The following is a 12,851-nucleotide window of genomic DNA, read 5'->3' on the forward strand; positions in this document are numbered from 1 at the left end:
CAGAAGAACAACCACCTCTGCAGCATTCCACCAATCAGGCGTGTGTGGTAGAGTGGCCAGACGGAAGCCACTCCTCAGTAAAAGGCACATGACAGCCTGCCTAGAGTTTGCTAAAAGGCACCTGAAGGACTCTCAGACCATGATAAAACAAAGATTGAACTCTTTGGCCTGAATGGCAAGCTTCATGTCTGGAGTAAACCAGGCACCAGTCACCACCTGGCCAATACCATCCGTACAGTGAAGCATGGTGGTGGCAGCATCATGCTGTGGGGATGTTTTTCAGTGGCAGGAACTGGGAGACTAGATAGGATTGAGGGAAAGATGAATGCAGCAATGTACAGAGACGTCCTTGATGAAGACCTGCTCCAGAGCGCTCTGGACCTCAGACTGGGGCGAAGGTTCATCTTCCAACAGGACAACGACCATAAGCACACAGCCAAGATAACAAAGGAGTGGCTACAGGACAACTCTGTGCATGTCCTTGAGTGGCCCAACCAGAGCCCAGACTTGAACCTGATTGAACATCTCTGGAGAGATCTGAAAATGGCTGTGCACCGAAGCTCCCCATCCAACCTGATGGAGCTTGAGATGTCCTGCAAAGAAGAATGGGAGAAACTGCCCAAAAATAGGTGTGCCAAGCTTGTAGCATCATACTCAAAAAGACTTGAGGCTGTAATTGGTGCCAAAGGTGCTTCAATAAAGTATAGAGCAAAGGCTGTGAATACTTATGTACATGTGCTTTTTTTGTTTTTTATTTTTAATAAATTTGCAGTGATTTCAAACAAACTTCTTTCACGCTGTCATTATGGGGTATTGTTTGTAGAATTTTGAGGAAAATAATTAATTTAATCCATTTTGGAATAAGGCTGTAACACAACAAAATGTGGAAAAAGTGAAGCGCTGTGAATACTTTCCGGATGCACTGTATTGATAAAGTGGGTGGTCTGGATCATTTAAAATTTTATGTGCCTTCCGGAGCGTATATGAAACGACACAGTCCGATAAATTAGGGGTAGGAATACCAATATTTTTTCTCGCTAAATTAGTTATCTTTAAGAGTTTGTTCTTATTGGTAACTGTTAGCATATGAAAGAAACAAATGGCACCACACGTAAGAACCAGCTCAATGATACTTCAGTACAGAAGAAGAAGAGACTAGGCTGAACAGACAGATGTTTAAGTTTACAAATAACTGTAAGTCTCTGTCGACAGCACTTGTAAATACCTAGAGTGTGTTGACTGAAGTTGAGATGTTTATCCAATGTAATGATAAGATATCTGGAATGCTCCACCCTTTCAACCATCTCTCTGTTAATGATAATACTGGAAGGATGTATCAGTGTTTTGTAAGAGCTAAAAACCAGTTCCTTAATCTTTGTGCTATTAAGGTGGAGAAAGTTATCATCACACCATGTACTAAAATGTGCTATGAATCATTGTCCTTATTCAGCAATGCAAGAATGGAAGTATCATCTCCATATTTAAAGTAATGAGTGGTGGTGACTGGACTCTGACAGTCATTTGTATAGAGAATATAAAGAAGTGGACTAAGTACATACCCCTGAAGGGCGCCAGTGTTGAGAACAATAATGGACAATAATGCATTGTCCACCTTTACCATATTGTATAAGACGCAACCCTTTACTCATGACTCATGAATGTCTGTTTTATCTGTGTTTAGTTTTGGTTGGTAATAAATACAAATTAACGCAGTGACCTTTTTACATAGAAATAACAGAGGCCTTTTTTGCACTCAGATTTCATTTAACACTGATGATGTCATGAGTAAAAGAAAGGGATTAGACATAAGGCAGTTTTTTACAGGCACGAAAAGACAAGTAAGCTGAGAAGTAGTTCAGAAAGTACATACTACTTTTTTAAGGCATTCATGGCACTATTCGTCACATAAAGCTGACAGCATTGTATGAATTATAGCATTTAAAGTGTTTTGTTCATGTGCTGTTTTAAGGATACAGCTCTGAATCCACACATCTGCATTATACAAACCAGTTAATCTGGGCAAAAACTGATTCCCCGAAAGTCAATGTATAATTAACACACTGTCTACGAGTGAATGAGTGTGTGAATATGTGCATGGTGCCCTGTGATGGACTGGTGGCCCAGCAGGGTGTACAGTTGAGGCCAAAAGTTTACATACACCAAAGCTAAAGATATTCAATCTTAGTTTTTCACAACTCCACACATTTTATGTTGCTATACATTTTTGGCAAGTAAATTGGGGCGTCTACATTGTACATCAGAGGTAAATTGAAATCAATTGATTAGATATTTTAATTCACTATATCAGAATTCCAGTGGGTCAAATCTTTACATACAACAAGTTTACTGTGTCTTTGAATAGTCTAGAAGATTCCAATTGACTTTTCTCTTTGACTTTATCTTTTAGAAGCTTCTATTTGGCCAAATGTCATGGATTTAATGGGAGCACACCTGAAGCTGTAAAAGGGCTTACCTTTAGAGCCAGTGCCTTTTTGCTTTTGGTACCATGGTAAAATCCAAGCAACTCAGCGAAAATCTAAAAAAAAAAATAAAAATAATTCACTTAAATCCCAGCAATCCAAGTTAAATCCCAGGGATGAACGAACGCTTAAACTGAACCCCAAGATAACAAAAAAAAAAAAAAAAAACAGCTGGAGGAACTGAAGGCATCAGGTACCAAATTTAGTACAGCCACCATTAAGAGAGTGCTAAAATAGCTTAAAGACTTAAAGACAACAAAGTAAAAGTATTGGATTGGTCATCACAAAGCCCTGACTTGAATCCAATAGAAAATGGACTGACCTGACAAAGCATGTCTGAGCAAGGAGGGCCACAAACCTGACTAAATTACACAACTTCAATCAGGAGGAATGAGCAAAATGTCAAGCAATGTATTGCGAGAAGCTTGCGGAAGGCTATCCCAAGTGTTTTCAAATGATTCAAGTTAAATCAATTAAAAGGCAATGCCACCAAATACTCTCAAGAATTTGTTAACCTTTGACCCACTGAAAATTCTATATAGTAAATAAAAGCTGAAATAAATATGTCACTTTGGTATTTTTATTTGACCTCTTATGGATATAAAGTAGATGAAATGGAGTTGTGAAAATTGAGTTGAATGTCTTATATAGCCTAGGTGTATATAAATTTTTGGCCTCACCTATAACTCTAATGATTAAGCCTGTCTATAGGCCAGTTGGTGAAAGATATTCATTAAGATAATTCATTCATAAGTCATTCATCAAGATTCATGAATTGTAGAGCAGTAAGAGAGGGGTCATGATGTGTTATGTTAACCACCCATTAATAAGTAGACCCTATTTGGAATTGTTATCTGGTGATTTAAAAAATAAAAAAAAAAGCTAAGCCTCTATTAACAACCGTGATAATATTTTTTTTTTATTGTGCATGGCTGGGGTCATAAGAAAAGCTAGACATTAGCTGCATTAAGATTTACAGCATAGGCCCTTATTCATAGTGACTTACATAAATGCTTCTCCATCAAAAAAATATCTTCTTATATGCTAGTAAGCCCTAACCTTAATGGTATCTACTCCATTAAATTGATTCAATTCATAGCACAATTGGCATCACATGTGGTATACAATATTGCCCCTGCACCACCCCAAAGTAAACATATAATTGTCACCCATAGAAAGGGAATGTCTATTATTATTTTGCTTGACACTTTGTCATGACTATCAGCATCCTATTTAACAGCACACTCACAGTGAAACACCAGGCCTGATATTTGTAAGGTGAATAAAAGGTGTTTAACATGGTTGATACAGTAGCTCTACACTCTGTGAAGCATGTATCAAGATTCAAAAATGAACACAGGCAGGTGCAGTCATATCCCCTTCAACATCAGTCTGTGACACTAAAAAATAGCTTATTGAGGTAATGCACTGAAGCATCTAACTTGTATGGGTTTTAAACATTAGTTCTATTGAGATACAGATAAAAAGCGCATGGTAGGCATGATAATATTTGGAACAGAAACATAATTAGTTTGTGTAGTTTTAAACATTTGTTTTATGCATAAAACAGTGCATATTAACACAATTTGTGCATTTTGTCACACCAAAAAGCGTGGTAGAGTTTAACCTGCATGCTTGAAGAGAGGGCAAGCCACTGCACGCTGTTTCTTTGCTTGCAGCAATTGCGTTCTCATCCAGTATGGATTGGCCTGAACCTGTTTTAGTGCTTTGGGAAAGTACTTTCCCCCTCTCACCCGAGAGCCACTGTTCTGTTTACCTGTGTTGGTTTGTCCATTTCCAGTTAATAGATATATGTGAGAGCAAAATAATATTTGCGATAAAAAACCCAAAAGAAAATGATAAGATATCCAATAGTGATGCTTGAGAGCTCAAAGTAGCGCCTACTGTTACTTCACAAATAGCTGGAAATCTTAATTCCAGTGCGATTAGATCTTCATGATGCACAGACTGCACTGAATTAATGATATAATGACGTCAGCCAGCAGCAAATGTGTGCTCTCAATGAGAGACTTTTAAGAGACTTTTTACACATTTATGCAGAACAACAACAACAACAACAACAATTTTCTCATGTAAACATTCTACTAATTTTAAGAAAACAGACTGACTACAGATGAAGTTAGTAAAGCAAGGCATGAAGAAAAAAATAAGATGCATTTAATCAGAAGCCAAAACAATTAAAGTTTTTATACATAAATATTTAAAGGGTTGATTGAGCAAATTGAGCTTGTGTGCTTCAGGTCATTCCCAGGTTATCTCAGCATACTCATGCTGAATATATCAATTTACAGGTTTTTTTTTTTTTTACACAGACAACAGAGGAACTGCTGTTGACCTTAAACTCATATTTAAATCAGATTCTCTGGCAATTTGACAGGCTGTAAAGACCTGCTCGTTTAAACTCACAGGCTGGGGGTTTTCCCCTATGGGTCTTTGAACCAGACTGGCTGGTTCTGTATCCTCATAGACAGGCACAGAAATCCTGACCTTCTATATAAGATATACTGTATGCAACTGCAATATGATGGGCACTGTATAGTTTTAGACTTAAACTTTAAATATTTTCTTAAATAATGTACTTTTTCCTGCCAAATTGGAGACACTGTTAGAAAGATTTTGGACACTCCTCCATGCAGAAAATGTGAAAATCTTTTTGACATGCAAGGTTTGGACTGCACTTTAAGAGGTCCTTTGCACATATTATTATGCCACTTGTATCTGTGCAAGAGCACCTCAACATCAGTTAAGACTTTACCTGTGAACCCTAGAGGTTTTTGATGACAAACTGAGTTCCACAACCCGTTTATCTGCTAAGATTCACTGACATGTGAAAAACACACAAAATGCATACTCGCCTTTTGTGGTATTTAACACTTAAACCTGCTTGTTCAACACAGCTAATCCTAAAGATCTGGTTACACTAGGAGAAGTGTTAAGTTTTTGCATGTAGCTGACACTGACATGTATATTTAACAATCAGGCGGACTCGGGGTTGAGCACCACACTCCAAGATGTAATATACAGAGGATCAAATACATGATCTCTTAAGTCATAACCAAATTCTCAGATTTCTAGCCAATCACCACACCCACCTTTCACTTCAGAATCATAAGCATGATGCATCACAATACAACTCACTAATAATTTGTGTTTTTCAGAGAGAATAAATAATAAAATATTAACTTGTGAACTTCCCACAGTTTATTTGACAAAAGCCTATGGCTTTCACATGTGATACATCAGTGAGATTACTCACGAGATGAGTCATATTTCGCAAAAAACAATACCAGTTTATCTTATCAGAGGGACAGTGGCTTAGAGCACGTGTTTTAGATCTTAAGAAAATTAGGTATTACAACCTTTCAACTGTTGTTTTAAACAACTTGTTCTTTCAATACATCTAAACTGACATTTAATTCTAAAGAATTTCACACAATGCTTTAAAGCCTTGTCTCATCCAACACGTGAGAGTTCCAGATCCTGGATGCCTCTAGCGCTACCTTTCCTTTGGCAGACAAATCAAATTCCTTTCTTTCAGACTCAGACATGCCTGGATCATGTTGGCTACATGTTGTGTAGATCTTGGTCTTGGCGGAAATAGTTTTCTCATCCACACCAAGCTGAACCAAAAGCAGGAGTTTCAACATGGTTTTTGAGTGACATTACCTATTACTCATATTTCATGGAAACAATAACAAGGGCAAAGAAGGGTAGAGGATAGAGGAGGAAGTGAGGAGTTATGGTTACTTTCCAAAAATCCCTCCAACCACCTAGGTTTGATTTCCAAAGTAAACAATTCTATGAAAGGAAGTCATGCTGGTTATTAAAAATCAATTGTTCTTAAAGAAATTCCCCTCAAAAGTAAACAAAGTAATAATAATAATAAAAAGATTTCAACAACCAAGTGTAATTTGACAGATACAACTTTTACATGGTTCATTTGTGAGTGTTGGAGCAACCCAAAGGGAGATTAATAAGTTGCAGCTTTCCTAAGAAGAGCTTTTATGGCATTGCTGTTAAACATAGACTTTGGACAATCCTACTGCAGTTAAAAAGTTATCATATTTCTTAGCTAAAGGTTAGAAAGCAAAGTTAGTCGCCCCATTGCACTAGCAATGCCATGTGGTATGGCACTGTTATCCTGTAATGAAATTAAAAAATTATCCATATGTAAGAGGACAGCAATTTGATAGTTTGATGTATTAAATGTGTCCTCAAAGGACATGGTTTTATTATGTACTGATGTAAAAGGACATGCCAAGATGCTGAAATTACTCAGGTGCGACAGTCACGGACAGGGAGACCTGTCATTTTTCTCTTGTTAAAACATTCATTATACCATGGGATTTACATTTAACACTAATCTCTTGGTTTAAGGTATGCTCATCAACTAGTCAGACTGTAAACGAAATTTCATTTCAAAGTCTCAAGACATAAATAATATTTTTTTTATTGTCTTTGGTTATGCTTCATTATTATAGGTACCAAGCCTATAATGAAAGCTTGGTAAGGTTGACAGCTGAAGAGCAGGTGCAGGGCTGACAACTAGGGCCAGAAAAATGTTGTGGAAACGCAAGGTAAAACTGGCACTCCTAGGTAAAGGACAATGACTGTGTCAAGATAACCAGATAAAAGTCTTTGCAACAAAGGGATGTTTTTCCCCCTAAACACTCATCTAGAGTGCTCTGATGGACTCACAGGGTTTTGATAAGAGTTATGTGACACCTGCTGAGAAAATATATCTCTTCTTACAGGATATGAAAGTATAAGATATATTTGCAGGAAAACAAACAAAGGGTTTTTTTTGGGGTCAGATTTAGGAAAAACAGAGCAAGTGAGAACAGAGAAATGTGAAATGATTCTTAGATGAAATTTGTTTGACAACTCATGGAACAATCACTGACTAACATTAACGTTTAATTTTTTCTTTTTTTGTATTTACAAAACAAATTTGTGTTTTTATAGCCCCAACAAGCAAAAAATAAAGCATTCTATATACAAAAAGACACATTTATGAACAATTACGAAGACATTTGAATAATATATGCATTTGAACACAATGTTGAATTCATGATTTATGGTATAAAGGTAGACTTTTTACTTCACAGGTGACATTTCAGTGCTTAGAACAGCAAAGGTATAAAAGATGGACTGAGGCATTCTAAATGTCTTGTGTAAACAGTGAAGGACTGCAGGCATAGGGCTCTTTCTGATCTTCTTCCTCCTCTTCCAGAAGTTTCTCTAAAGCTAGGGTGCCCTCTGAGGATGGGGCAGGTTCCTCCTGCTGTGGTTCTGGATGAGACACAGGAACAGGCATGGGCAGAAGCTGGGGAGCCACATTCTGTGGGCAGGGAGACAAGGGTGGGGCCCATGGGATGTATGCCAGCGAGCCATCTTGGACATCTATCTGGGGCAGGCCTGAAGTGGAGGAGCTTATGGTCTGGAGCAGATATAAGATAAGAGACCGAGAAGGTAGAGGTAAGGACTGAGTTAACACTTGCCTAGCATTTCACGTGGAGAGTTCATCATCGGCTATAGCTTACCCCGAGGTTGGTGAAGAGAGGGGCATGGGCCAGGGTGAGAACAGAGGAGGGGCCCACCACTGCATAGCTGGGACACACAGGCTGGACATACATGTCACTTGTAAGGGAGGGGAGGGTGGAGATGCTCTGCTCATGTTGAAAATACTCAGGAGGAGCCCAGTGACCTAAGGGCTGAAAGGTAGCTGTGCTGCTGGGCTGAGCAACCCAACCAGGACACAGGGCACCAACATCTACAGCTGATTCATTCAGAGCGCTTTGGCTGCTGCCCGGGAAACCAGAAGGCCCTTCAGACCATAAATATGGTGTGAGAAATCTGTAGCCCTGTGGTAAAAAAAACTGTCTTGTTTTAATATTACTCACCAACATGTGTATATGATGGCAAAGTATTGTTGGGAATCACCACCTGTTGAAGATTGCATCAAAATAATAAGTGGCATATATGTAACTTGAGTATGTATAATAAAATGATCTAATATACACTATATCCGAAAAATAAAATCTCTCTAGTGAAAAATCATTTAAATTGCAAGGAACTAGAGCTGCACAGTGTTTAGACATCTTCTGTGTGCAAACAGGATGGACTATGTGGAAATCTCTCAGAAAAAAGTTTAAGAGAAGACATGAAGAAGAACTGCAGGAGAGGGTGGGAGTAAGTCAGTGTGGAATAGGAATGGGTGACACTCTTTTTTATACGAACGTGATAGGCTTTTGTATATTTATGTTTTCACGAGTTGTCAGGTATAATTATGAAGTTGGCAGGCAAGATCCTTGGCAAGGTTGCATGCTGATTTGCATAGGCCTATTGCCCTGTGGTAATATGGGGGAATGGTTTAACTGTCATGGAAAAACACCTGGATTATATAAGGACAAAATCCCCCTGGAGTTTGGTTGCTTTACAGCCATGTCCGCGTAACAAATTAAGCTAATATCTAGCTGATTCTCAACAGGGCATGTTTTAGATTAGATGAAAATAAACCTTTGTCCATGCTACTTCTCTAAACTTCCTGGAGTGTAAAGGAAATCTGACAGTAAACAAAGCTTTCTACTTGATAATCTGAACAGGATATAATCTCTAGATTATGTGGCATAGGTCATTTTTCATATAATGTTTTTTCTCTTTTCTTTTTAGTGATAGGGAGTTGCCCATCTAATAACGTGTGTGTGTGTGTGTGTGTGTGTGTGTGTGTGTGTGTGTGTGTGTGATTATGTACTGTGTGTGTATATGGTCATTTTCTCACTGCAGTTGGAGGCAATGTTTTGGCTGTATTTCCTCTCTTTCTGCGCAGCAGCTCTTTCACAGGGTCTTTGACTCTCACACCCTGGTATGGTTTAGATGCAGCCTGCTCTGACAGTGCTATGGACAAACACAGATTTGTGTTAGAAACCAAGAAATGCATTTCCCCAGATATACTAGGCATAAGTTGAAAATAAGGGATTTTTAAAGTAACTTGGCAGGAGTTTGCTCTGTGTGTTTCAGGAGGAGTGGCCACTTAGTGATTTATGAAATATAAGAGTCAGTGTGGAATAGAGTGAGCATTGAAGAGCACTGATGCAAAGGACATCAGTTCTTTTATCTATTCACAGCATGAAACATTATCAACCACATTCACTGACAGACATCTGCTTATAATCAGTTTTTGTGCTTAATCAAAATGTATTCTCAAGTAGTGATTTAAACTGCAATCACTTCATGAATCATTGTTTGTGGAACACTATATCCTGTTGTAGTAAAACCTGGACTCACCCGCCCTTAGAAAGAATCTTGATTGGTCAACATTTACTTTCTTGAGCAATCTTTTTTATTTGATCAAATAAAGGAACAGATTTTCTCATATTGGCCTACTGATAAATGAACTGTTTCAGCCTTTTCTGCACGCAGAGTGTACTGCGTGCATAAATGACCACATCCATGCTAACCATATTTACCAAGGGGACACAGACACAAATTAATACTAACTGGATCATATTATTAAGTGAACTTTATACTTTGCTCCCAATATTAAACGGTTATTTTCTGGGCATGCTCGACTGTAAAGCAACAGTGTTGGTGGTTACAACAATGTGCCTCTTAATTCAGTCACTTGGAGTTTCCTGTCTCATATACCTATGTACTGTGCTTATATTACAGATTTTGATGAGTAATGACAAATGTTGAGAATGGAAACATGGAAAACAACTTGTTTTTTTATATTGTAAAGAATGGTCACACCTAGAATTATTAAACTGAACTGAAATGTAGTCCTGATTTACTGCTAGAGAGGTCATAATGTACAACTGCAGGAACCCCCTTAATAAAATGCAAATGTATAGACTCACTAGAGAAGTGTGATTGTATAACCCATACATACACAAATTCAGCAACTTTCACACAATCAATAATTAATTTACTATCTTAAAATTTATTTGATTGGGCTGGGGCCCCAACCAGCTTAACGCTTACATAATTGTCCTGCATGCATTACCTGCATACATTACCTAAACATCCATTAAGTTTGTTATTTACAAAGGTTTCATTCATGAGCCTTAGATTTAGCACACAGATACCTCACATATTCAGTGCAAGAAAGAAAGCTGCTTATTGCTTATTGTGGTCACTCCAGCCTGGTACAAGGAGACACCTCACCCCTTTGGAAATCCAACACATCAATTTATTTGCTTCAGATATTTTCACAGAGTATGTAAAGCACCTAAGTGAAATGGTTCATAAGGAATTAACCTGAAGAGCCCTACTTGTCAGACATCATTCTGTTGTATTATTTGATATGAGTAATACAGGTAATAGCAGACCACAACATGTGAACAGTATATTTCTTTCTCTCATGCCTCATTTCCTGTTGCTGTGATATATAACTTTTCTAAATGTGCTACCTAACCATTAATATCTGATTGCAACTGAGTGTTTTAAATTGTACCTTATTTCTTATGAAATTAATGATGTATTATTAGTGGCTGAATATGAGTGGGCTTGCACCAGACACTTTACATATAAAATTCAACTGTTTGAAAATATGCTATTGCATCCTGTAATATTATCACTCACAGTTCTGTTAATTAGTGGACAATCTGAGTATCTCAACATTTTCTCTATTTCAGATATATGGAAGTGTTTTACCTTCAAAATGGATTGAACTGAGAATCAGACGAACAGTGAACTAACAGTTGCACTTTATAACTCTTATAAGAGCAAAGAGTCATTCTGCAAATTACAAGCGTGACAGGATTTCAGGGACTCGAAAAGAGGAAGCTCTGCAGCTGTGCACCCTTCTTTTTTTGGCAGGAGGGCAATAATTGTGATGTTTTGCATATCAAGATTAAGCTACCAACCCCCAACATGCGGACAGGCCTCCAGAATAATTTTATTTTCTGTGAGGATGAGGTTTTACAAATGATAAGGAATATACAACAATAAAACTGTATAGCATGGTGTGTCTGAAACATTAAAATGTGTATACACTATTGCCCTCCAGGTTGAGTGACTTCCACCTCTCTAATATATTTTGTGAATTTTATAATAATCAAATTAATCTTGTTAATAAGATTCCATAATAACATTCAAAATGAAAGGAATGATTGTCAAAGATAAACTTGTTAATATACATCATCACCTGTCAATAATATCACAAAGCCTGCAGAAACATCATGTCAGCATGAAGATGACATTCAACAGCATAAGAAATAAAGTATTAATATTCTCACTTAAACATGCATCATTGTAAATTTCACTTTAGCATTTTTCACATAAACCCTAAAAAACTGACCATAAGTGAAGTCTATAGTTTAGCAGATTATACGATGTTTTCAGATAATGTTAAAATGGCAGATACAGCTTCAAACATATGAATTAAAATAGATTAACTACTGGAATATTTCCCAGCAGTATACTATGCATGAGCTACATGGATTTGTGTCTATGTCTTATTGCTGTTGCAAATTGCAAAAAGAAAGTTGTTATTAAATTCATTTACATTATAAATCAATTAAATAAGCTTAGTAATAAATTAAAAGATATGTATTTAATTACACTGAGTGGTTAATGACATGTGTAATGTGTCATTTTGGAAATATGCTGCATGTATATTGGAAAAAATTCTTACTTACATTTTCCCATGTGCATAATCTGATATGCGTTAATTTAATATGGTTTTAATCATTTAGATGAACACTAACACGCTAATTCGCCTCAGAAGTATACACTGATCGCCTGAGTGGGCTGCTTTATAAAAGCAACAGCAATGCAGTTTCAAGTGATGTCACCACAATGCAGATCACGAGTTTCCCATTTAATTTAAATGTTACTTCTTGCTTTAGAAGAGGGCTAGAGTTTTAATATACTGTTTTAATATTCTAAACACATTGGACCACTTCTATAATGATTTCTTTATATAATTTTGGATTTAGGAGAGGATTAAAAGCAGCTCACAGTCACCTTGGTTACATAATATATTGTATACTGTAGATTTTCATCCCACTTCACTAAGCAATGAAAAAATTATAATCTGGATACATAATATATTGCATATAAATTCAATTCAGTCTGGTAAATTGCACATATCTGCAAGTCAGTTTATTTTTCTTAAAGGAGATGAAGTAGTTCAAATCTGGTGCCCAAATGACGTTTGTGAGAGTTTCAGACCCAGCTGAAACCTCTGTGCAAGTCAATTTATCAGTGTTGAAAAGGAAACACCTGCTTAGATTTTGAGGTTCACTGACCATCCGAGCTCTTGAATGCACAACACATCCTTTCTCAGCTCTACTCTATGTTAATTCAGCAGCAAGCAATCAACAGTCTTTACATGAACAAAATAAA

At 37.1% G+C, this 12,851-nt stretch overlaps 1 protein-coding gene across 4 annotated transcripts; it reads right to left on the reverse strand.

The window, feature by feature from the left end:
* Positions 1 to 6,935: 6,935 nt before the first annotated feature.
* LOC128621660 (POU domain class 2-associating factor 1) lies at positions 6,936 to 12,443 on the reverse strand. Of its 4 annotated transcripts, XM_053647598.1 has the most exons (5): positions 12,143 to 12,443; positions 9,283 to 9,398; positions 8,405 to 8,447; positions 8,045 to 8,328; positions 6,936 to 7,941 (listed from the first exon to the last, which is right to left on the reverse strand). In XM_053647598.1, the coding sequence occupies exons 1-5, from the start codon at positions 12,156 to 12,158 to the stop codon at positions 7,663 to 7,665; spliced, it is 738 nt and encodes a 245-aa protein (XP_053503573.1). In that variant the 5' UTR covers positions 12,159 to 12,443; the 3' UTR covers positions 6,936 to 7,662. The 4 variants fall into 4 exon arrangements, with proteins under 4 accessions (XP_053503573.1, XP_053503574.1, XP_053503571.1 ...); XM_053647599.1 differs by lacking the exon at positions 8,405 to 8,447 and having other exon boundaries at positions 8,045 to 8,365; XM_053647596.1 differs by lacking the exon at positions 12,143 to 12,443 and having other exon boundaries at positions 9,283 to 9,668.
* Between the last annotated feature and the right edge of the window lie 408 nt (positions 12,444 to 12,851).

The sequence above is a fragment of the Ictalurus furcatus genome, chromosome 17, assembly GCF_023375685.1.
Source record: "Ictalurus furcatus strain D&B chromosome 17, Billie_1.0, whole genome shotgun sequence".
Lineage (NCBI taxonomy): Eukaryota > Metazoa > Chordata > Actinopteri > Siluriformes > Ictaluridae > Ictalurus > Ictalurus furcatus.